This window comes from Seriola lalandi, unplaced genomic scaffold (assembly GCF_002814215.2).
Source record: "Seriola lalandi dorsalis isolate HSWRI2012SDOR001 ecotype SW California unplaced genomic scaffold, Sedor1 jcf7180002054885, whole genome shotgun sequence".
NCBI lineage: Eukaryota > Metazoa > Chordata > Actinopteri > Carangiformes > Carangidae > Seriola > Seriola lalandi.
Genome location: NW_019525437.1, coordinates 6,422,983 through 6,447,680, shown reverse-complemented (window position 1 = coordinate 6,447,680; position 24,698 = coordinate 6,422,983). Strand labels below are relative to the sequence as shown.

At 38.3% G+C, this 24,698-nt stretch overlaps 1 protein-coding gene across 1 annotated transcript in view; it reads right to left on the bottom strand.

Moving 5' to 3' along the window:
* The window catches only part of LOC111671704 (complement factor H), a 33,527-nt gene extending 10,128 nt beyond the window's left edge, over nt 1-23,399 (bottom strand). Inside the window, exons 1-23 of the mRNA XM_087180002.1 lie at nt 23,240-23,399; nt 22,967-23,149; nt 22,571-22,673; nt 22,318-22,394; nt 22,007-22,189; nt 21,372-21,554; nt 21,048-21,242; nt 20,731-20,907; nt 19,908-20,072; nt 16,551-16,718; nt 15,053-15,220; nt 14,086-14,253; nt 12,842-13,003; nt 11,653-11,841; nt 11,374-11,559; nt 10,750-10,941; nt 7,735-7,926; nt 7,109-7,300; nt 3,926-4,034; nt 3,702-3,778; nt 2,446-2,637; nt 2,078-2,257; nt 697-926 (exon numbers count right to left, since the gene is read on the bottom strand). Coding sequence (XP_087036128.1) covers nt 697-926; nt 2,078-2,257; nt 2,446-2,637; nt 3,702-3,778; nt 3,926-4,034; nt 7,109-7,300; nt 7,735-7,926; nt 10,750-10,941; nt 11,374-11,559; nt 11,653-11,841; nt 12,842-13,003; nt 14,086-14,253; nt 15,053-15,220; nt 16,551-16,718; nt 19,908-20,072; nt 20,731-20,907; nt 21,048-21,242; nt 21,372-21,554; nt 22,007-22,189; nt 22,318-22,394; nt 22,571-22,673; nt 22,967-23,149; nt 23,240-23,306 — 3,738 coding nt within the window. The 5' untranslated portion in view covers nt 23,307-23,399. The remainder of the gene's footprint in view (nt 1-696; nt 927-2,077; nt 2,258-2,445; nt 2,638-3,701; nt 3,779-3,925; nt 4,035-7,108; nt 7,301-7,734; nt 7,927-10,749; nt 10,942-11,373; nt 11,560-11,652; nt 11,842-12,841; nt 13,004-14,085; nt 14,254-15,052; nt 15,221-16,550; nt 16,719-19,907; nt 20,073-20,730; nt 20,908-21,047; nt 21,243-21,371; nt 21,555-22,006; nt 22,190-22,317; nt 22,395-22,570; nt 22,674-22,966; nt 23,150-23,239) is intronic.
* Between the last annotated feature and the right edge of the window lie 1,299 nt (nt 23,400-24,698).

Below are 24,698 nucleotides of genomic sequence, written 5' to 3'. Positions count from 1 at the left end.
AATCAAAATGAGCTGAAAGAATGTGGGCATAGACAGAGAGTACAAGTTTATCCATTATCAGTCGCTGTCGATCGGATCAATAAAGTAAGGGGAGCAGAGCTCGACCCCATCCCCTAAAAATTCATCTATACAGTACTAATTTATATATATATATATATATATAAATATTATTATTATATATATATATTTATTTATATTGTTGCGAGAAACATAATCACTGCCTGGATCATGTTCATCTTAATGCTGCCATTTCCTAAACATATATCAATAAAGTTTATTCGTGCTTTAATTGTAAAGAGCAGATATTGTATTGCAATATCCAGCTGTGGTTTGGTTGATCTGACAACATTCCAGTTTCACAGTGATCTGCGTGAATTGTCATACATTTATTCTTATCCGCATGAAATATGCAAACACAAGTTGTATGTTAATGGCAGGTGAAAATGTGATCTAAGTCACAGTTGTTTTTATGAAACCTCAAACACACATATAAAAGATTATAACATAGAAAAAAACTCTAAGCACAAAGATAACATGCATCAAATTTGCATCTTCTCACAAATAACTTAACACACCACTACATCTTGAGATAACAGTTTCAGCATGAATCAGTAAAACAGCATGAACCCGTGAAATGCAGGGTAAACAGCCAATCAAACCCTCTGAGATGGCAAAGCACGGCTTCTTCACTCATCATTTCCGCAAATAAGTAGCAAGAGGACACAAAAAATTTGACTTACCTCCACATGTTGGAAAAGGATGACTCCACTGTCCATTTGCTAAACATTCAACTTCTGTTTCCCCCTGAAGAGTCTGACCACGCAGGGGGCAATAAAAGCTTAACTTTTGTCCTTTTGTTAGTTGATCACCTACTACATGCATGCTGAGGCGTACGTTGGGTGGTAAGTCTTTGACTTCACAGCTTTCTGTTTTGAAGAAGAGAATCTGTTTTAACAATAGCTTTATATAGTATAGACACTTGGAAGCTGGACTTGAGTTTTTGGGTTTCATGAAATCAAATCTACGTCCAAAATCTTTGTAAGATGATATGGAAGATATTTTTGCATACAGAGGTACTTTCTTTTCATTAATTAGGCTATTATCAATATTTGATATCAACAATGGATCACATGACTGCGTGTATGTGAAAAGGTACATGATGATGAACCCACAGAGAATTATTTTGGGTCAGTGTCACATTTCTCATGGTGTTGTTTTGGCTGCAGCTGTATCAAGCAAGAAAGCAATAAAAACCCACCTGCTCAGCACCAAACAGCAGACGGACACAATTAGAGACTAGCTGGAGAACACAGTGAAGCCTTTAGCAGTTATACTCCTATTTCATTGAGGAGTTGGTGGAAACCAAAAAGTAGAGCTAAGAGAGAATGAGTATTGGAGTTTAATTTGCCAGAGGGCCAGAAACGCAGCTACAAATGACTGCTAATGTTGCTCCATATCTGCTGCGTGTGTAAATGTACAACTCTTTGGTAAGACGGTTGTTACATTGATTTTAGAGATGGCAAACAGTGTCAGTGTTGATTTAACAGCATGTTTCCGCCAGTCAATAGGTGCGTTTCCATTAACTTGCTTTACGTGCAATTTAGCGTCGCAAACTTGGAAGCATGTGAATTTTGAAAAAACTCTAATGTTGCAAAAAAATTAATACCTTTGCATGAGGTGTTTTTTTAGACTTTTCGACAAAGAAATATTTCACAAAATTTAAATGGAAACACTGGTGCTGCCTGCTGTATCATGTCTAAGGGTTGATACGCAAGAGGAGAAAACCCGCCTGTATTTGCATAACATCACTCAGTGGAAACACAGACCATTCGCAATTGTGTTTTCTAAAGGAAAGAAGAAAAAAAAAAGCTAATAACCCAGCTAATAAGAAAAGGTTCAGTTATTGGTATATATACAGATTCTTGAGGGGAAAGGGCCAATATGCTAAAAATGCCTTTAATAATCAACTTCAGCTTTGATTTGTTTTCCTAAAAATTTGGGTAAACACAAATATGCAAATACCAGCGTGGGTAAAATCAATGGAAATAGTATTACCCTCCAATGAAAGTTAACTTACCAACGCAAGTTGGAAAGGGGGCATTCCACTCCCCGTTTTGTAAACACACAATTTCTTCAGACCCTTCCAGTTTGTACCCATTGTCGCAGTGAAATTTTAATCTATGTCCATGCTTCACTGATTCTGGTAAATCAGCTGCACTGACATGAGGGAGCACTTTGCCAACTTTACAAGTGATGTCTGAAAAGAATAAAACAGATATTATCAAATTAAAACATTATGTGAGGGGTTTATGTCACCATTATGATATATGCTGTCATTACATAGTGTGATAGAGATGATATAGTATAACAATATGCTCAAATATTTTTTAAAAATCACATAATTATTGTGTACAGCATTGTTTTTTTTTATCTTTAAGGGTTTACCTTCACAAGAGGGGAATGGGTTATCCCACTGTCCATCTATCCCACATGTCAGCTTTGGACTGCCATTCAAATATTTCCCAGGGCGGTCACAGCTGAATGTGAGGATGTAGCTAGGATATATGGACCCTTCGTATTTTAGTAAAACGTTCATTGTAATATCTTCATCTGCGGGTGGGGGGTCACACCTCGAAGCTGAGTAAACACAGTCACTCAGATCACTGCGGGAGAAAAGGCTGAGCAAGGCAATAATTTGATGTGTGAATAAAGGTCTTTTGTCAGACAAAATGCCGATGTGGGGTTTTAATAGACAGAACAACCTCCCCACAGTGTTGCAAAGCGGGAATGGTCCCTTGTTGCACAAGTCTGTTTTCATGTGAATTGGTAATCATGAGAGGCAAATTACAAACTGCTGGAGTTGGGGACAAAATATGGCACCAAAGTTGCTGAGTTAATCCAAAATTAAAGATTGTAAAAGCAAATTGATTTAAAATACAGATTATATTATCGGATTTCTCAGCGCAGTAATCTGTAGCTTCCACGTGCCATTAGCAACACACAAAGTGACAATTGGAGGTTTCTTGTAGAAATGCACCTGAGGAGTCGAAGTTAACTTTTAACCCAAAGTTATTATGTTCACAGACTTGTAACTTTCCTTCTTTTAAAGCAGTTGTTAATCTTTTGTACCAGGAGATTTTCTTTTACTTCCAGGAACCAGGGGTGCCTAAAACAGCTCCTCCCACTTCACAACTCTTATTAACTGAGCTGAAGAGCGGGAACTATATTTCCCTGCCCCCACATGTACCCCAAATATCAAAGTTCTCGTGGGTATTATTTTTTCTTGTACTACTACAGGTATGGTTAGGTAGATATGGGTCCTAAAGCAGAAGGAAGTTTTTTGAAGATCATAAAATTGCATGTTATAGTGATGTGTGTGTAAAATATGGATACTTCTTATATGTGTAATATAGCTGAAACAGTCTGGAGTCAAATTGACCCCAAAGATCACCGATCTGTAGAAACGTGTACAGGACATTGAAAAAATATTATCATGTTAATTTTATCTTTACCCAGCTGTCCCCATTAAATTAGGAGAAGTCATTAAATATGAAGCAAAAAAAATTATGTCAACAATTTATTTAGATATGTTGAACATTGAATGGGGTCAAATTGACTCCAAAGACAATTGGAGGGTTAAAGTTGACAGTAATTGACAGACCTTTGAACAAAATTGTTGCTCTGCTGTTACTATGACTTACGAACACATATCGGCACATCATGGGACCATGAGCCAAGCAAACAATTGCGGGTGTCAACCTTACTGATCATGTTGTACCTGCAATGAAATGCCAGATTACAAAACTGTCAAACAGGAAAAAAAACTGCCATGTCAATTGATATTTTGTTTTGTATTCCCACCCACACACCACTATAAAATAATCATACTGTCTATGAATTTATAAATAAGTCTTGATCCACATACCCTTCATCACAGTAGTATTTGATAACTGTTCCAAAAAGAAAATCACGTGTACCACCGACAATTTGAAAATAGCCATTGGGAATTTCATCAGGACGTTCACATTGTTGTACTGGAAAACAAGACAAAAGATTATTCATTAACCAAACAGTTTCCAAAAAAGGTTTTTATCAGGTTTTTGTTGAAAGCAAGTGAAAGTGACTTGACTTTGTTCATTCTTTGTTCATTTGATGATAACACTATTATGTGCAGCATCCATTTTATTGGTTGGTGGCACTGAAGAGGCAGTTTTATGTTTAGTTACTAGACTTTGTTGTCAGCAACATAATGCAGCTTTTTTCCCCAGCTCTAAGTAACATAATCTGAATAATCGCAGTCACTTTTGCAGTTAATTTGGGGAAAGTGATTATTTCAGATATTTCGTTAGCATGCACACTTTAATTATCATCTCTTAAGAATGGACAATTAATTGTATACAATTACAATTGTGTCAATATTCTGTCAAACTACTCTGGGACTTCCTGGGACTCATCCTCAACCTCCATTCTAACTGTAGCCTCACTAACCTAAAGCTTAATTGTACTTTTAACCAAAAACTGCAGTAAAGTAAGAGTCCCTGCAATGTCACGGAGCTGACAACTTACAGAGGGCGGATGAAAATCTGAGTCCTACACATACCATGCATACTGTATAATACAAAAATGCATGTATAGTAATTTTTATATTGTGTAATAGAATTTTTGTTGAGTGTTTGTTAAATATTTGCTGCAGGAATTGAAGTGATTCATTTTTTAAATTATTATCATTATTATTAGTGCCACGGGTGCTCAGCTCCGAGGCACTCCTCTCAGCTATCCTAGCTGTAGAGGAGGAAACTGTGAGCACTCAAAGGAGGAGAGGAAATCACTTTTTCTTCAAAGTTAGAGTGACAGCATCAGTTGGCTAGAGTGCGTGAAGCAGTAAAAAATAACCTCTATTTTTATTTTTAACTCGAGCTCAGGGCCAAACCGTAAAATGGAGACAAATAATTATTTCTGAAAATGTAGACATAGTGGTTGGGATTCATAAAATGTAACTTTGACAGGCAGGGTCTGCACAAAATTTAAACGGGGGTGCCGAGTCCGGCAGCAATACCTGTCTCACTCTCATTGACACCTAATGTAATCGTCTTTTTTTTTCAAAAGAATCTCACTCTGTCTTTGCACTGAGCTTACTCACTCATTATAAGGAATATCTGAATAAAATAGAGACTGTAAGAAACTTCTGGCTTCAGTGTCTGTCACGGTGTTTTCGGTTTTTGAAAAGAAGTAATGGTTTTCTCATAATTTGCAATTGTTTGAAGCCATGTAGAAGCCAAATTCTGGGCAGATTTTCACATTGCCACGGCAACGGCAGCTCCTGACCTGACCTCTGACAGCCAAGGGCTGCGTGATGTCATCGCTACAGTGACACAGAGAAGATTTTTTACCCTAACCCTAACCCTATCCCGACAGTAGCCATCGTGGCACTCAAAATGTCCCTGGAATTTTTACAATTCAATGCTTTCACCTTGAAGTTTTGTTGCTCCAGTTTGGCAATTTGGTTTCTTTTTATGTCAAAGGCTATTTTCTTTTTTTTTCTGTTAATGCACTTTCCCTTCCCTGTAAAACAGTGCTGGGTTATTAAAATTTGTGAGATTTTGCAGGCCATGTTACTGAGAGAGACCACTGACAGAATATTTTGATAGATGAAACATAGTTTTAAAGGCTGAAGCCAACACACAGTTCAATAACTTAATAAAACCCATATAAATAGGTCTGAGGTTCTGAATAAAATTACTGAATAAAACCACCAAATAAAGCTTTTGTAATGTTCTCCTCTTTATTTAATATGCCAAAGCTTTATAATATTAGTTCACTTTTTACACAGATGACTGTTAAACTCATTCAATGTTACCTAGTTATACATATCAAGAACATATATGTATGAATAATGCATGAGGCAAATTAAGTTTTCTTTCTCTGTGTTCTGACCAAACAACCAAAGCAAAAAGGCCATAGAAATTTTTTTTCTTTTTTTTCCACTGAGACTTCTTTTGACCTTGAGGAAAATCTGCATCACTGCTCCAGAGTGGGAGCAGTGGGAGAGGATTTCTGTTTTCAGTATCACATATAATGGGTGTAATTCATACATCCAGTTCTACGTAACTTTCTTATTAAACTGAACAAATATATATAGCAAATATAAAGGATATGTGCCTTTGTCTTGTATGATACATGTTTTCTTTTTTCAAGTTTTGTTACCCATGGTGTTATATTTACCCATATGCTGTACTTCAAGTGTCAGAGTGAGGTAAGCACTTTTATTTAGTTTTCTTAACCTAAAATGTCCTATTTCCTCTTTCATTCTGATCTGAAGTTTTATATCAATATATATATGTACAGTATTACATTATGTTTTATATAGGACTATTACATGGATATTTCTGATTAAACAAAATGCCCATCATTTCCCTTTTCCTGGGTAATTTTGATGCAGTTTAGAAACTTTTACAGTTATTCAATCCACACTTTCCTACCCACAGTGCATCTGAATAGTAGCAGTTTTAATTAGCAATTTCTTATTATATGCCGATGTAATCTTGTGGCTCATATAATATTTGAGGTGATTTAACTTTGTACTAGCTGTTTTGAAAATGTCCCAAAGCTGAAGCTGAATTGTTTTTGGCTCATTTTTAAAATGCATTTTTATACAGTGGAAAATGCAGATTTTGTTCCCTATTATTTTTTACAGTGTAGTTACCCACCACAGAGGGATCTCTTTATGGTCAGTATGGTGAGGACAATAATTACAGGGACCAGTAACTCTGTCAAGCGCCAAATTGTTTGTGTTTATGGTATTAGGATAGACTCGAAGCGATCCTAATTAGCAGTGTAGTGTCTCAATCTATTCATTTTCAGTACATCTTTTTTCTGACTCTTAATCTGTAATCTAGACGCTAAAATCAAATACGTATTTTGCCAATTATTCATGTGTTTCAAAGTAGCCTAGAAAAAAAAAAAAAATTAAAATAATAATAATAATAATAATAACACATTGGATTACAGAGTTTTAAAAATCCTTAAGGCATTATTTCACTGAACACTCTTATTGTCCTCTTAAAGCTTTCTGCGAGTTACTTTGTAAAATGCTTTTGGATGTACGTACGTGTAGGATTACATATAAACTTCTTCTCCTCCCATTGCCCATTGACGCAAGTAATTCTGCCGACTCCCTCCATTGTATAATGATCACGGCATTGATAAGTTACTTTAGAGCCAGACGTGTATTCCGTCTGATCTGAAATGTCAGCAACAGCATGTGCAACTTCAGGTGGGTTACGGCAGGGACCGCCATTAGCTGAAAGAGATAAAAACACTTGAGTATTAGGTTATACCTTGTAATCTCTCTATCAATGCCTACATCTACACCTACACCATTTTCCCCTGACATGCGTAAAGCGATTATCTGAGCGGTGTATCCTTCCTTACAAATAACCTGGAGGCTTTCACTGAGCCTATATTTGTTACGCTGAGATGTCACTTCCTCATTAGGAATTACAGGAAGTTTTCCACACTTGCCTTTTTCTAGAGTTGATACAATAACAATTTGTGTATATCGTGTTAACACATAATATTAGCAATACATACGCAAACATTCTCCATTCAAAGTTATCCTGCATCATAGCTGCCACTTTTTAAAAAAAAAAAAAATCAAGTTTGAATGAAATTGAACTAATTGAACTCTCTCATATAACATCTGAAGCAATTTCAAATGCTTTTGGATGTAAGTACCTGTAGGACTACATGTAAACTTCTCCTCCTCCCATTGCCCATTGATGCAAGTAATTCTGCCGACTCCCTCCATTGTATAATGATCACGGCATTGATAAGTTACTTTAGAGCCAGACGTGTATTCCGTCTGATCTGAAATGTCAGCAACAGCATGTGCAACTTCAGGTGGGTTACGGCAGGGACCGCCATTAGCTGAAAGAGATAAAAACACTTGAGTATTAGGTTATACCTCATAATGTCTCTATCAATGCCTACATCTACACCTACACCATTTTCCCCTGACATGCGTAAAGCGATTATCTGAGCGGTGTATCCTTCCTTACAAATAACCTGGAGGCTTTCACTGAGCCTATATTTGTTACGCTGAGATGTCACTTCCTATTAGGAATTACAGGAAGTTTTCCACACTTGCCTTTTTCTAGAGTTGAAACAATAACAATTTGTGTATATCGTGTTAACACATAATATTAGCAATACATACGCAAACATTCTCCATTCAAAGTTATCCTGCATCATGGCTGCCAATTAAAAAAAAAAAAAAAAATCAAGTTTGAATGAAATTGAACTAATTGAACTCTCTCATATGTAGCGTACATACGTGGCCTGGCATCAGTCACAAGCCATTAAGGAAGTTCATTATAAGGACATGCAGAGTTACGGACCCACAATTGACACTTTGCGACTCTTTCCACCATCAAACTATCAGATTGATAAGAAACAGAGACAAAGGACCCCTCTTCCACAAACAGACCATGCTGTTAGCATGGCCGAACAACACAGAACCAGACCAAAGGTCAAAGGGTCAGCTCCAGAGGATCAACCAATGGACACCAGACAACTGGAGAATATAGGCAAAATCTCCAGTTTGTAACAATAAGACTTTGTCTAAAGATATTTGATTGTTTCTTGTATAGGACAAGTAACAACAAAAGGACTGATTAACACTAAGGTGTGAATCCTGGCCTGTCTGTGCCATGCTTGAACACACACACACACACACACACACACACACACACACACACACAAACACACACACACACACACACCAACCTCTCTTCCTTTGCCCCTCTCTAGATAAGAGTCATAAACTACAACCCACTTTCCAATCCTGGGTAGTGACCAGCAGAACACTCTTCACAGACGCAGATCTAAGGATGAATGTAAAATTAAATATCTAGCTGTTCTATAACTCATGAGATTTTCCTATGCAATAGTTTAACCCCAAACTTCTGTCCCATAGAATGTTTGAAATGTAACATGTAGATTTTAAGACGATGTCCTTCATGTGACCGTACTGTCAGCATCCTTCACACAAGGTAACACACACTACATGACATCCAGAATGTGCATATTATTATTATTACAGTTGAAGAACTGCTGTGTAATCCAAATTTATAAAGTATTAGCTTTGGGAAATGTTTATATTGTTGTTTGATCAATTAACCACTTGTATCATAATTAATTCCAGGTTTGAAGGATGTAATATGAAATCAACACTCCTATTACTCCTCTCTGCTATTATTAGTGCAAGTAGTTTTATGTTGTTTCATTTAATGTTTTGTGGTCATGGTGGAAGAAGGATGTGCGAGTTTATAAGTAAACTCTAGATTTAAATTATTCTAAAAGTTCAGTGGAAAATTACTCTCTTCTCCAAGTGGAAGCACAGGGGAAGACGGGTGACGCCCCTGAAACATGCGCCAGCCCCCAGGGGATAAAACAGTCGTGAACAATTCACACATAGCCCACTCTAAGCCTATTCTAAGCCAAAAGCCTAAGCCAATTCCAGGCCTAAGCCTAAATCAGGTCAGAAGCCCCGAAAATCTGTTCAGAATCCAGAAACCAGAAGACAAACCAGAGGACAAGAAGATGCGCGAAGTGAGAAACGATGCAGAAACTAGAAGCTGAGATCTTTGCTCAAAGCTCAGAGTCCCGGCTAAAAGCCCGGCTCTGTAGCCATGGAAACTCTTAGCTCTAAGCTGCTAGCCACAAACTCATGGCTCTTAGTCATTTTTGCACTTTTCGCGTCTTTTATTTTTCTTTGCCACAAGCTACAAGTAACATGATTTTTGTCTACATGCGCAATCTTTTATTTTTATAAGCCAAGTCAAGACCAACTGAACCAAAGCAACAGAAGTGCCTCAGAGTAATTTTGTAACTTTTAATCATCATCAAGTTTTCCTTTTTGAAGATTTTGACAACTTTAGAGTCATCTGGTCAACGCCAACCTCCTCTAAAATTACCCAACCAAAGTGAAAAGCATAAGAGTTTATTTCGCATCAACCCGCAAGAGACACCAGCAGATAAAATCTGCACGACCGCCTGCAGAGAAGCCGAGCAGAAATCAGGAGAGCCCGAGACAGAAAGTCTCCTGGCAAACTCCACCAGAGCTGAACCGCTGAGACACCGGCAGAATCCGCCATCGTTATAACGGGACACGGCCTTCAGGAGAATCCACCTAGACCCCGCGTCTCCGGGGTTACCACAGCAACCACACCTGGGTTCCAGCCGAGGGTCTCCAGCTACAGCGCAACTCACAGTAGGCCGGTCTTAACACTCTGCTCATGACTGGGTTGATGTCGAAATATAGCAATATTTAATCATCAAACCTAATTCGTAAATGTAGTGTCATTAGCTGTATAGCCATAGTGTATAGCCATAACATATTCTCTCCCACCATTGCCAACTCATCACACAGCTCATTCATTATATTATTTTCATCTTTATGATTATTACACCTTGCATTTACTCTGTAGATAGTAGTTTAGTTAATAAACTTTCCTTTATTTACACCCAGTTGTTGTCCAGTTGTATTCTTTTGACGTAGAGACTGGAGATCCATTGAATCGAGAAGTCATGGCTTCCGATATGATATTGATAAATTTGGCAATGAAGTAATTCATTGTTGTCCTCCTAGAGGACTGGTGCCCCATTTCAACAAGAGTAAATCCTTAAATATGGCTTAACGCTACACATATAACATCTGAAGCAATTTCAAATGCTTTTGGATGTAAGTACCTGTAGGACTACATGTAAACTTCTCCTCCTCCCATTGCCCATTGATGCAAGTAATTCTGCCGACTCCCTCCATTGTATAATGATCACGGCATTGATAAGTTACTTTAGAGCCAGACGTGTATTCCGTCTGATCTGAAGTGTCAGCAACAGCATGTGCAACTTCAGGTGGGTTACGGCAGGGACCGCCATTAGCTGAAAGAGATAAAAACACTTGAGTATTAGGTTATACCTCATAATGTCTCTATCAATGCCTACATCTACACCTACACCATTTTCCCCTGACATGCGTAAAGCGATTATCTGAGCGGTGTATCCTTCCTTACAAATAACCTGGAGGCTTTCACTGAGCCTATATTTGTTACGCTGAGATGTCACTTCCCTATTAGGAATTACAGGAAGCTTTCCACACTTGCCTTTTTCCGGAGCTGATACAATAACAATTTGTGTATATTGTGTTAACACATAATATTAGCAATACATACACAAACATTCTCCATTCAAAGTTATCCTGCATCATGGCTGCCAATTTAAAAAAAAAAAAAATCAAGTTTGAATGAAATTGAACTAATTGAACTCTCTCATATAACATCTGAAGCAATTTCAAATGCATTTGGATGTACGTACGTGTGCACGTAAAGTTCCTCTCCTCCCATGTCCCATTGATGCATGTAACTGTGGCGACTCCCTTGATTGTATATTGATCACGGCATTGATAAGTTGCTTCAGAGCCAGACGTGTATTCCTTCTGACGCGAAGTCACAACAACAGCATTAGTGACTTTAGGCGGGGGAACACAGTGACTGAGAATAGCTGGAAGAGATGAAAACATATTCAGTACTAGGTTATACCTCATAACCTTTATAAATGCCTACATCTGATAAAATAAGAATGAGGATGACTCACGTTGACAGATTTTTTCGAGTGATGTTTCACTGTCATTCCATTTTCCCTGATGACACGTTAAGCGAACAAACTGAGCGACGTATCCTTCCTTACAATTAATTGTGACACTTTCACCGTGCGTATAATTATTACGTTGAGATTCCACTTCCATATGAGGAATCACAGGAAGTTCTCCACATGCGCTTTTCTCTAGAATTGATATAGTAACAAACAATTAGGCTGGAATATTACTAAATAATATTAGCAACATAAACAAAATCTCTTCATTCAAAATGATCCTTTGTCAGGGCTGCCACTCTTTCAAAAATCAAGTGTGAATAAAATTGATCTAACATATAATTCATCCATGTAGCCTGGTCCAAAATGTGCTGTGGCAGGGGTCATATCAGATTTTGCTTTGTATCAGGAATGGGGCAAGATGAATCGGCTGCCAATGTACAGCCAGTTTGTGATAGTGTGTGGGATTGATCTCTCCTTTAAGAAATACTGATTGTTAATATCCTTGTATTTAAAAAGGCAAAACACCAAACTGGCCCGAATATAAGACAATGTTTTTATACTGGAAATCAGGTTTGAAAAAGTGAGGGTCATCTTGCGTTTGAGGACTAGACAATATGTTCATAATATAAGATATTCTTGTTGAGGGGAGAGAGTACTCGTGTAGCACGGTCTTCTACAGAGACTGTTGGATTATGGGTTGTTTTGTAGCCTTAATGTAACATGTTTTGCTGCCATGGAGGAAATAAATTCATGACGAGCGTCTCCTGACAACTTTACTGCAGAAATGAACCAGGGAGAAAATCTGTCAAACAGCCAAAATTTACAGCTGTTACAGATTATGAGTCCTAAAAGACAGCTGAATCACTTTGACTGCGTCCAAGAGCCTGACAGGAGAGAGAGCGATGAGTCGTGATTGAAGCCATGGGGGTGGGGTGGGCCAATATATTACAACTTACAGAGAAAGAGGGACACTGATTGCAGTGGATGCAATGAAACACATTTTTACTCATTTTTTCTTGTCTTTCAGGTGTTTGTATAGTCACTCTAATACCTGAAACTCTTCACTGATTCCAAAACATCATTTCATCTTCTAAATAAAAAAGTTAATATTCTACATTAACAAGCCACAGTGGTCAATTTGCTTTATGCTGGTTATAACTGGACCTGTAAGGAATTAAATATTCATTACCGATACACTGTGCAAGAGCCTCCGTGCTGCCACATTTGGCTTCACCCCACCAGGGTTTAGTCACAAGCTTATAACCTTCCTCACAGGTGTAGTACAGTGTCTCATTGTATGGGCCAACTATAAATCCATGTTGAACGTCAGGTTTTTGACATTCTGTATGAACTAAAAACAGAAAAAAAGTTACATCCAGAGAGCATCAATTAAAAGATGGAACAACATATTCTTAGCCATGCAAGTGGTAAAGCAAATATTTCACATTTGTGATGCTCAGGAGAGAAATCATAATGACTTTGTTGAATCCTTGATTTTTCTTTAGCAGGTCAAAGTTTGCATCCACTTTAATGATTCACATTATATTTTCCACAGACATTTACAATTGACATAAGTGGTTTTTAGTGACTTGTATCCGGAGCTATTGGATGGATTAGTATGAAAGTTGATCCACACATTCATGTCCTCCCAAAGGATGATTTGTAATCAGTTTGTTGAACCCGTAACATTTAATCTTAGTACACTGTGGCTGTAACTTTTGTTCTCATTGCTGGTAATGCATTGTTGTTGTTAAGTTTTGTAAAACAGACGCACACCTACATTCCATACTGTGAAAAGTAGTTTGACACAGTTCGACAATTGATTTCTGATTTCCTGCATCCCCTGACTAGTTCTTTATCTACTGTATTTCAGGACTGGAGTTTCCTTTCAGGTGTGTAAGATCGCACATATTTTGAAACTAATTCATGGTACTACTCCTTGTCTGATCTTATATCCTGCAGTCCTCCAGAATGAGCACATGAATACAGAACATGTACCAATCCTTTAAGAATATAAACCTGTACAACCTGTAGAAATGTAAAATGCAAGGCACCTTTTTTCCAGACTAATTGTAAAGATGGAAATGAGGCATTGATCTGTTGTCCCCCAGTGTCACTTATTAATGAATCAGTTTGAAATGATGCAAGAGAAGAATAATAAAATAATAAGATGCATGCAGCAACAGGTAACAGATGCTTGCGAACCTGACACATTTCACTGTATCATTGCTGTTCTTTAGAAAAACACTTTTTCCTCCAACATCCCAGTTTATTTGTGTTTTTACTCGTAGTGATTTATTTCTCAATAATCTGAAGTAAGTGAAACTGTTTTGGAAGTCATTAAGCCTCACAGGTTTGGGCAAGCCAAAGTTAAACATCTGTCATTGTGGGGTAAGCATGAACAACAACACTTGTATTATTGTAGTTTCTTACCTCTACAATCTTCAGACCCTTCCCAACCATTTTGTCCACAGGTTAGAGAAAAACGTCCATCATGATGATTCTTGCAGACATACTGAACCCGCTCATTGTACTTGTACACTGACTTAGCTGTTCCTTCAATGTCTGCGTTCTGGAAATATTTCCTATAGCATGTTATCTCTGCAAAAGAGAAATGTAGAGACGGTTACTGGCAAGTGGACGCTGCATTTGGTTTTCACATAAGAGTTGATAAATCAGATTCAGATAGTTTATGCTGCCGACATCCCTGGCCTGGCATCAGCCAAGTTCATACTAAAGACATGTAGAGTTATGGCCCCAAAAATGTCACCCTTCTCACTCTTCCTACACACACACACACACACACACACACACACACACACACACACACACACACACACACACAATATTTTGTACAACTTTTTAATCATTATTATCACAGTTTTATTTTGAAGATTTCTCTTCTAAAGATATCTAGGAAATGATTACCTTTATTTTACATCAACCCAAAAGACACGTAGGCAGAGAACTCGATTCAGTATATATTTAAATATATATATGTAAACAGTATATGTACATACATATATGTATACTCACTCTGTCAACCCTCTGAACCAGGAGTATGATCAATTATGATTCAACAAGGTCCTCTTAGACAAAATTTCTTCAAGCATGAACGTTGGTGTAGCTTTACTTACCATTTTTCTTCGTAAGCGTTAACTTCAACATTTAACCAACAGTTTTGACTATTTCTTTAATAAACGATTTCAACACGTTTTAACAAAATGGTGTTTGTCCTTTAACTGTGTCTGAAGTAAGTGAAACTGTTTTACAATGTTTGGAATTGACTGGAAGTCATTAAGCCTCACAGGTTTGGGCAAGCCAAAGTTAAACATCTGTCATTGTGCATAACCATAAACAACAATAGTGTGTTTGTCCTTGTATTATTGTAGTTTCTTACCTCTACAATCTTCAGACCCTCCCCAACCATTTTGTCCACAGGTTAGAGAAAAACTTCCCTCACGACCATCCTTGCAATTATAATGAACCCGATCACCGTACGTGTATACCTGCCGAGGTCTTCCCTCAATGTCTGCATATGGGATATCTTTTCTTCTGCATGTTACCTCTGGACAAAATAAATGTAGAGACTGGTTACTGGCAAGTGGAAGCTGCATTTGGTTTTCACATAAGAAGAACTTGTTCTTGCATTTTCCACCTCAGTACAAACAGGAAAATACAGTTACAATGATTACTTTTAATAATTTTATTTGTATGTATTGCAAATCAAAACTCTCAATCCTCTGCCCAGACATGGCTCTATAGACTGTGTTGATTGGGGGGGGGGGGACTGTAAGCTATAACATGCACTGTTTTATGTTACCTGAAATTAAAGTCATAGGCTCTAATAATACATAAGCCCATAATGTATTTAATTTGGAATTAATTGGCTGATTTGAGTGCTGTCCTCATTTGGAAACTGATACACCTGGCAGCCTAAAGATGCTATTTATTTTTTGTAGTTTTATCATATGTTATCATTATCACCATAACATGTTTTTCCCCTCCCCTCAGCATTTTAAAAATGTAACACATTTACTCAGAGACATTTTAACTGACTTACTTTGTACTTTTATCTGAGAACATTTTTACACAGTGATTTTACTTCTACTGTAGTAAAATGTCTCTTCAGTAACAGTAGTTAGTGGCTGTTCACGTGCTCACGTGCTGATGTCAGGATAGTGTCTCATCTCCAGTCTCTTGAGTTTCTGCTACTGGCAGTTTATTGTCTGAGCACGGTTAACATTGCTGTTTTCTTCATCACAGTGTCTAACCACCTGCTGTACATTTAAACTTACACTAGCTCTGCTCCAGCACTCAGAGCTCTCTGCTCCTTTTAGCACATTAATTCAGCAGTTGTTATGCTACTCAGATGCTAGTTACTTTAGCTTAGCTGTTTGCGCTAGCTTCTCTCTCTCTCTCTCTCTCTCTCTCTCGCCTGGTTTGTCTTGATCCAGCAGATGAACTTGTTCATCAGAGTGTGGTGTTGTTGTAACTTTAATGTAGAGGATTGTGATGTTTATTACATCTTCAATGTTTTTGCTGCCTTACCTTCGACACACGGCTCAGCTCGCTAACCGGAGCTTTCTCTAATCTGTGACTGCAGCAACAAGTGAAAAACGCTTGCAAACCTTAGGCACTGCACACATTTTACTTTGTCATTGCTATCTTTGAAAACCACTTTTTGCTCCAATATAACAGATTATTTGTGGTTTTTACTTGTAGTGATTCATTTCCTAATAATCTGAAATAACAGAAACCCTTTTTTTTTTCTTTATACAATGTTTGGAAGTTAAAAAAATACGTAATTGTGGGATAAGCATGAACGATAATAATTTACAAAGGGAAAAAAAACAGTGTTTGTCCTATTAACTGTATTATGCATTGTAATTTCTTACTTGTACAACCAGGAGACCCGACCCAACCGTTTGGTCCACAGGTTATAGAAAAACGTCCCTTAAAGCCGTTCTTGCAGTCATACTCAACCTGGTCATTGTAATTGTATACTGACTGAACTGTTCCATCAATGTCTGCGTTCTGGAAATGTTTTACTTTGCATGTTACCGCTGGAAAAAAAGAAATGTAGAGACGGTTACTGACAAGTGGAAGTTGCATTTTGTTTTCACATAAGAGTTGGCAAATCAGATTCAGATAGTTTAGTTATACAAAATATTCAGATAATAAAGTAGATAAAACAGGTACAACAGTTACACAGGATATAACACATGTAATTGCATGTAATGTAATTCAAAGCTCTCAGGCCATACATTTTAAATAATTCCTCTGCCACTGATTGTGATTCTAAATTCCATTGCATATTGATTATATGTACATTAGTCTGGAGATTATACAAAAACCTTCTGTCCGATGGACACAGAGAAAGCACTGTAGCCACAAAAAGCCAACTGGGCTCGACTCCAACCTCTTGCCCTTTGCTCCACATCATCCTCTCTCTTCTCTCTCTCTCTCTCTCTCTCTCTCTCTCTCTCTCTCTCTCGGAGTGCATGCTGGGAGTATGATTGATGTTTTGGTCACCTTATTGATTCTTTATCTGCAAATGGGCTTTAATTTAACTCATTAATGACAGTTCGCATTGGTTTGGATTTGGTGCTTTTTGTCTTTTTCTGGTAGGTTATTCTTAGATTTTTCCCCTTACTGGCGTAAGGAAAACCCGCAAACACAGAGTAAAGGTCACTGACGCATTCCCCTGCAGCCTTGAGGACATCATCCTGGCTGTGGGGGAAAAGATTGGGCACAGCTGTGTTAAATCGGCTGCCCGAATGAACAGCGCCCTGGTCATTTTTCTGGACCAGGTGGAGAAGGTGAACCGGGTCATCGAGACAGAACTCACCGTGAATGAAAGTTTAGTAGCCTACATGTGCTACAGCTGTCACAACCAGCCACCAAGGTGGTCCTGTCCAATGTCCCCCTTTCATAACCGATGAGTTTCTCAGTAGAGAGCTTTCCAGACACGGGAAGGTGGTGTCCCCGATCAGAAAGATCCTGTCTGGATTTAGTCTCCCTTACTGAAACACCTAGTGTCCCACCGCAGACTGCTGTATATGATACTGGACAACCAGGATGAGGAGCTCAACCTTCGCTTCCTGGTTAAAGTGGATGATTATGACTATGTGACTTTCGCCACGATATATATGATGAAGTGTTTCGGTAATGTGGGAAGGGAAAGGGACAAAGAAAGGAATGAAAGGTTGTGTGTGAACAAATGAATTACAAAGATGGGATCAGTGAACAGGTGGAAGAGAAGACAGGTGAGGAGGAAATGCAGGCAGTTAGAGAAAAGGAAAGTTGAGAGGTAAAGAAAGCAGGAGAGTGGCTGGTTTTAAATAACTTGGTAGCATCCCAGCTGTGGTACCGCTTAACCTGTGTAGACCCCCCCACCCCAGGGCTGTTAACAAATATACAGTGAAAATACAGTGATAATACATTTCTTTTGGGACTACACTGGGTGCCACTGGGGGTGCTGTTTTTAGCCAGAGAGGAGGGGGGACAGGGCCTCTTCCACCTGGCCAGCCAGACTGCCACTTTTAGACTCCAGTTCTTACAGAAGTATCTGACAGGCCCAGCAGATCTGATGTGAAGAGATGTGGCCAGCTGCATCCTTAGGCGTGCCAATAAGCTGGGGTTGGATCATGCTCTGTTTTTAACTGATTCTAAATTTCTAAATTTAACTGGGTTACCTCCATTTTATCAAGGTGTTTTTAAATCATGGGCCCATTTTTACCGTAAAAGGTGTCCCAAAGCCGACTCTCTGCACTGGTTGTTGAGAGGACCACTGATAACAGCTTGTCCGGGTGGCCCAGAGAATCCTGGAGCTCTGGACCTGGAGGCTCCCTGGGAAAGAGAGGAGCCTCCTCATGGACTGTTACCAAAAAAAAAAGACTAAACCTGATCCTGCAGACCCCTTCCCGGAAATATTCCTGAGCCCAGGGTTGGGAGAACTGACCGGCCCCCTACTAAAAATCCCAAACACACAAAAACTGATTCTACACATAGCTAACAAAAAGACACTATATGAAAATTGTGTGACGAGTATCCACAAGGTCGGACTGAACAACAGACCAGCCACTGTGTGGTCACAGACACTTGAACAGAATGGACCGGGCCCACAGTGGAGGATTTTATACAAGCACCCCCTGAAGAAACAGACTGGTGACTTCCAGTGGAGAACTTTACACGGTGCTGTTGCCTCCAATGCTTTTATTTCTGTTCTTAATCCCACTGCTTTAAAACAAGTTTCCTTTTTTGTGATCAATGTGAGACAGTTTTTCATGTTTTTTCTGAGTGTAAGAGACTCACTGAGCTCTTCTCTCTTTTAACTTTGCTTTTTAGTCTCTTTATCGTTGTTTTTACTGAGAGGGTTTTTATCATGGGAGCTGGCTACAACAAAAGCAACAAAACAAGTGGCAGCTCCTGAACTTCCTCTCAGGAGAAGAAAAGATGGCGAATTATGTTAGCAGGAAAAAGAGAATAGAAAACAGTGAGGGGCAGGAGGCCAAGACAGTGTGGCAGGTCAACCTCGGGCCAGACTCTGGTTACAGTTTAGATTTTATAAACAACTTGAGGGTTTCAAAACATGTTGGTGCTACTTAAACATCATCTGCACAATGTTTTACTTAATAATTTATTTTTAAAATGTGATTTACATTACCACTTTATTCACATATTTGTCATCTCAAACATTCAATTCATTTCAAATAAAGTGTTTTTGTAAAAAAAAAAAAAATCTCTCTCTCACTATTGGAATTAACGCAAAAAATAAGTTACTAAGCAAAAAGTAGATAGTGATGAACCTTGTTGATCAATGCGTTTAACTTCTAAACACACAACTGGTCATTGAACAACAAGACCCCGACAGGTTCATCACTTTTTAGTGTCTCCTGGAAACACCTCTGTTGTGTTGTGAGTATTTGCAGCACATGTGTTGTCAAATTCATGTTGTTGGTGTTTTGTCTTTTTGCGTGTGTTTGATTAAGTTGTAGTGTGTTGAGCTCTCAGGGCCACCGTACTTTAAGTTGTGGTGAAGCATGTTTTTCACATTAAAGATTGAACATGTATCTGTTCTGATGTCTTCAGACCTCTGCAGGGATTTCATCAGCCCAGATGGAGGGCTTTCATATATAAAATCAGCTGTCAATGACACATGAAAATGCAGTACAAACAGAAAAAAACTAAACAGAACAAAACTAAGCAAAAAGAAAAAAATAGTGTGAATGTATTGTTTTGCATTTCCTTACGTTTACATTGTTGTTGTCCACTCCAACCATTTTTTCCACAGGTTAGATAAAAACTTCCTCTATAACCCTCCTTGCAGACATAACTGGCGTGTTCACCGTCCCTGTATGTCTGCTTAGGGTCTTCAACATCTGCATTGTGGAAATCACGTCTGTTGCAAGTAATTTCTGAAAAAGTTATTTAGACAGTTAGATTCAGTATGTCACTATTGCAGTAGAGGTCAGTGGATTTTAGTTTGTGGTGCAGCATTAAAAAAAACTCATTTAGAAAATTTACTAGCAACATCTCCTGACAGAAACAAAGCCATTGTTATTCTGGACAATCTACATCCACAGAACACAACATCTAAATGTCTGCAGTTTTCATTAGAAATTGTGTGAATGAAGTGAAAAAATGGTTATTTGAAGCTTTATTAAATACATTGCTACTTTCTGAATGTGATTAGCAACAGTTGTTTCTGTATTTCTGAGGGAGGAGTGTGTATGGGAGTGAATGGGACATTGCTTTGTAGTTCAGATTTATGGAGTAACAGGCAACATGACACATAAGTTGCAGATTTACTTTTGGTCTCCACTGTCTACAGGGCAGCATTACTTGTATTTCATGTAAAGGCAAAAAACCACTGTTGCAATGAACGCCATAGACTGGGACCAGGACAGATTGAAAATATAATCTTTGTTTCTGGGATTTTATTTTTTTTGGTGGAAAATAAGCTTTAGAGTAAAAACATTGATCCTGTCTGGACCAAAAGCTCCTTCCTCATTTGATATATATGAATAGAAAATTCACATTAATGACAATAACACAAGGTCAACTTCACAATACCTTGACAGAGTGGATTTGGGCTCCACCCATCTCTGGTGCATGTGGCCTCAGTGGCACCATCTGTTCTCTTATAGCCTCCCTTACATGAATAACGTACAGTATCCAGCAACTTTAATCGTGGTTCCCAATTCCTCCAGTCATACAAAGTTGGGTCTCGTGGACGGTTGCATGTAACCTCTAGAATAAGAGAGAGACTTGTTAATCTCAATTAATAGAGATATGACTGGAAATCACCATCAAGTGTTGACGAACCACCAAAAACAATCTCATAATGTGTCTCTGGAGACAGTCTGTTTGAAGCCCACAGAGTTTTGTACCTCTGCATGTTAGTTGGAAAGTCCACTCTCCATCATCTTTGCATGTAGCAACTGCTGAGATGTCTTGAGGGCGGGAAATGTAGTACCTGTCTCCACATGTTATTTTTACTCTTTCACCAGGTGGAAACACATTTCTGTAAGGAGGGTCATAACTGGCTCCTCCGGTTGGAAACTGTGGCAGTCTACATGTTATTGCTGCATTTGTTGTGAAATAAAACATATTTTTTGATTATTTCAGCAAGTAAACCACAACCTCAATTCATACAGCAACATTTTGTAAAGGTGATGTAACTAACAAATTTGGATTACTGAGTTTACACTTACGTTCACACACAGGTGTGGGGCTCCACTCTGCTCTTGGACCTGTTCTTGTGCATGTTGGATCTCTGGCCTCAGAGCGCTTATATGTCGGATTGCACTCAAATTCCAAGTATTCATGTTGTTTGTACTCTTGGATATTTCCAAGCACATATCCATTTTCAATCACTGGTACCGGACATGTTACCTCTGTCCAAGAAAAACACACAACCAAAACATTTGTAACAGTAACAGTAACCACTCAGTTTGAAAGGTCCCTGGTTTGAGAGCAGCTGGTGATAAAATAAAAATCCCTGAATAAAGGTACTACTAGAAATATTTTAACGTGATGTTAAAATCTGGTTGGGGTTTCATGAGGGTAGGTTAGGTAAAAATATCTGGGGCACACTGGATATTTTGGGTTTCGGGTCAGTACCTTTAGAAAGGAAGCATTTCACATAATCCCTGATTGTCTGCTTTGGGTCCAAGTTCAACAACTGTGCAGTCTCTAAATAGGTCATCTCTAACTGATTGGTTGTTATGGTGATAAAAAAAAAGTGGTCAGTAGGTAGTTAGTGGTTGATTAATAGTGGCTAATGGTTTTTTATGTGTGTTTCTGTCTTCCCCTTTCCCTCCCTTTTCTTCGTTTCAGCCTGTTATACCTCTGCATTTTGGAGTTTCATCACTCCATTGTCCATGCTCATTACAATAGATCTGCTGTGACCCATACAGGATTTCATTGCTGGATCTGCAGGTAAATCGAAGCACGTTGCCATAGTTTGCCTCATCTGCGTCACCAATCATCTGAACATTATTGTCTGCTGATATCGCTGGGCATTGCAAGGCTGGAAGGAAAAGCAAGATAGAAAAATTAATTGGATGGGCAAATTTTTTTTTAAATTAATCGACCTTAAGAAATACACACAGACAGTTCCCTCTGTGTGTGATCAAGATCCTTTATTTCAGCTCGTACCTTCACAGACAGGAATGGTACCGTCCCAGCCTTTCTCCATGCAACGACGGGTGTTTCTGCGACTGACCATTTGATAACTGAATCGAGTGCAATGTAGAAAATTAATAATGGAAATGTCTTATGAAGAGAAGCCAAATTGAAACTGCACACCTTGTTATGCAGGGCAAACTACAGGGATACAGTATAATACTAAAAAGCACAGAAATATATAAGAAGAAACAGTATTGGTTTATGATTATAAATATTTCCATACCCTTTGTGACAGGTGTATACAACTTGTGACCCAAAGACAAAATCTTCGCCTTCCAGAATAAAATCTGCAAACTGCGCATCGCCAGGATGACCACATGATTTCCCTTAAGACATATTAATGAGAGAACATTAGTAAATATATTGTGTATATATATTACAGTGACGTACATTGGCCCAAACTGCAGTGATGGCACAAATGGTTCTTCCACTAATAATAATACACTGTATTTTGTTGGATATTGTATCTTATAAGTTCAACAATGATAATACAATAAAATCTGGCCTGCTTCGGTAATGTGCACATATTCAAAAAACAACACTGTGTAAATATAAGTATTTTACCACCCATAATGGCAGAATAAATGTTTATTTCCAAACAGTACAATTGATAACTTACGTTGACATATTTTGCCTATGGACTGCCATCGACCCCGCATACATTGCAGTTTGAAAAAGCCAGTGTAACCAACAACGCAGCCCACTCTTACTTCCTCTCCAGGAGGGTAGCTGGACTGCAGACCAACTGTGTTAAAATTTCTGTCATACAGCTCCCCATTTACAAAGTCCTGAAGTGTACAATCTGTGAGATAGCAATAAACAAAAATAGATATAAATTTGCTGTCAGAGAATGAATTGAATAATACATATTACATGAAACACTTGGTCTTACCTTCACTGCTCACAGAGGTGAGTGTATGCAGCCACAAAAATAGGACACAGCTTTGGGTTATGTCCATTGTAGCTTCATTACCCTGAACTGCCAAACAGAAGTAGAAACTGGAGTCTGAAACACTATTATACACAGAAGGAGCTGTGGATTTCACAGGCAAAAGGAGATTGCTCAATGGTTTACGTAAGTCTGTTCCAGCCTCCAAATATAACCTTACCCCATAGGGAACAGACAGAGAGGAAGCAACCGCACACAAAACCTTACATGACACGCTGGATCCTTATCTACAATTAAGCAAAATAACACAATCAGACAGATAGTAGTTTTTTTTTCATTTAAAGGTTAATTTTGTAAAGAAATACTATTTTTGTGTCAGTGGTTTCATGCCCCTGTGTAGTCAGGCTTTGTTTATCATTCACTGACAAAAAAAAGATTATTCCTGTAAAAGTTTTGTTTTCTTTCCTGGTAATCATTTGCAGCAATCAATTAAGCAAACAAAACATGCTGCATTTCAGTGAGTCATCCACCTAAAGTAAATATGAGATAAAATAAAAAAAATAAGCAGAATAGCTTGTCAGTGAAAACTATGATCATTCTTTCAAAAAACAAGAAACTATAATTTCTTTTAGTGGGCACAAATGTCACTGGTTATGCTCCACTTATACACAGTTGATCCAATGTAAGGGTGAAAACAATGCAGATTCCGACCTCATTTTGGAAACTGTTGAGACAAAGTGTAGCTGTTAAGCAATGCACAGTTTGCCTTCGTTTCTCAATATGGCTTTATTTTCTTCAAAGTATTTGTCTTGAACAGAAGCCATGTGTGTGTCTGTGTCATTGAAAACATTTCTCTTGCACAAACTCATTCTTTAGAACATGTGTCAGCAATTTGTGACACAAACAAACAAACAAACAAACAAACAAACAAACAATTCTGATATGTAATCAGTAGGTGAGATACCAAGCAAATTCAGGCACAGAAATGTATTTACAGCTTACAATTGTTTTCGATTGCATAATCACTAAAATCGAAAGTATTACACAATTATCAAAACCTTACACTCACGGAGCAAAACATCAGCCCAGATTTGCACCACTATAAGCACAATGTCAGCTTCACACTTTTTGCAAAACAATACACACAGTGATTTGCAAAATACTAAACACATTTGTATACATTAGACACAGAAGTATATCATGATGTCACTTCCTTGCAATTCCAAAACACTGACTGTGAAATTACCACACATATGAGCTAATTGGTTAAACACAGCCATCAGCTGCGCAAACACATAATTGCTTAATTGTAGACAAACAAATCAGGTTTAAGCACTATATAAATGCAGCACATGAGTTCACATGTCTTCAACCAAAATGGAAGGAGTCAGAAGAAGAAGAATGAGGGTGAGAGGGGGAATCCACGGCGGAGGAGAAGGAGGTAGAGGAAGAGGCGGAGGAC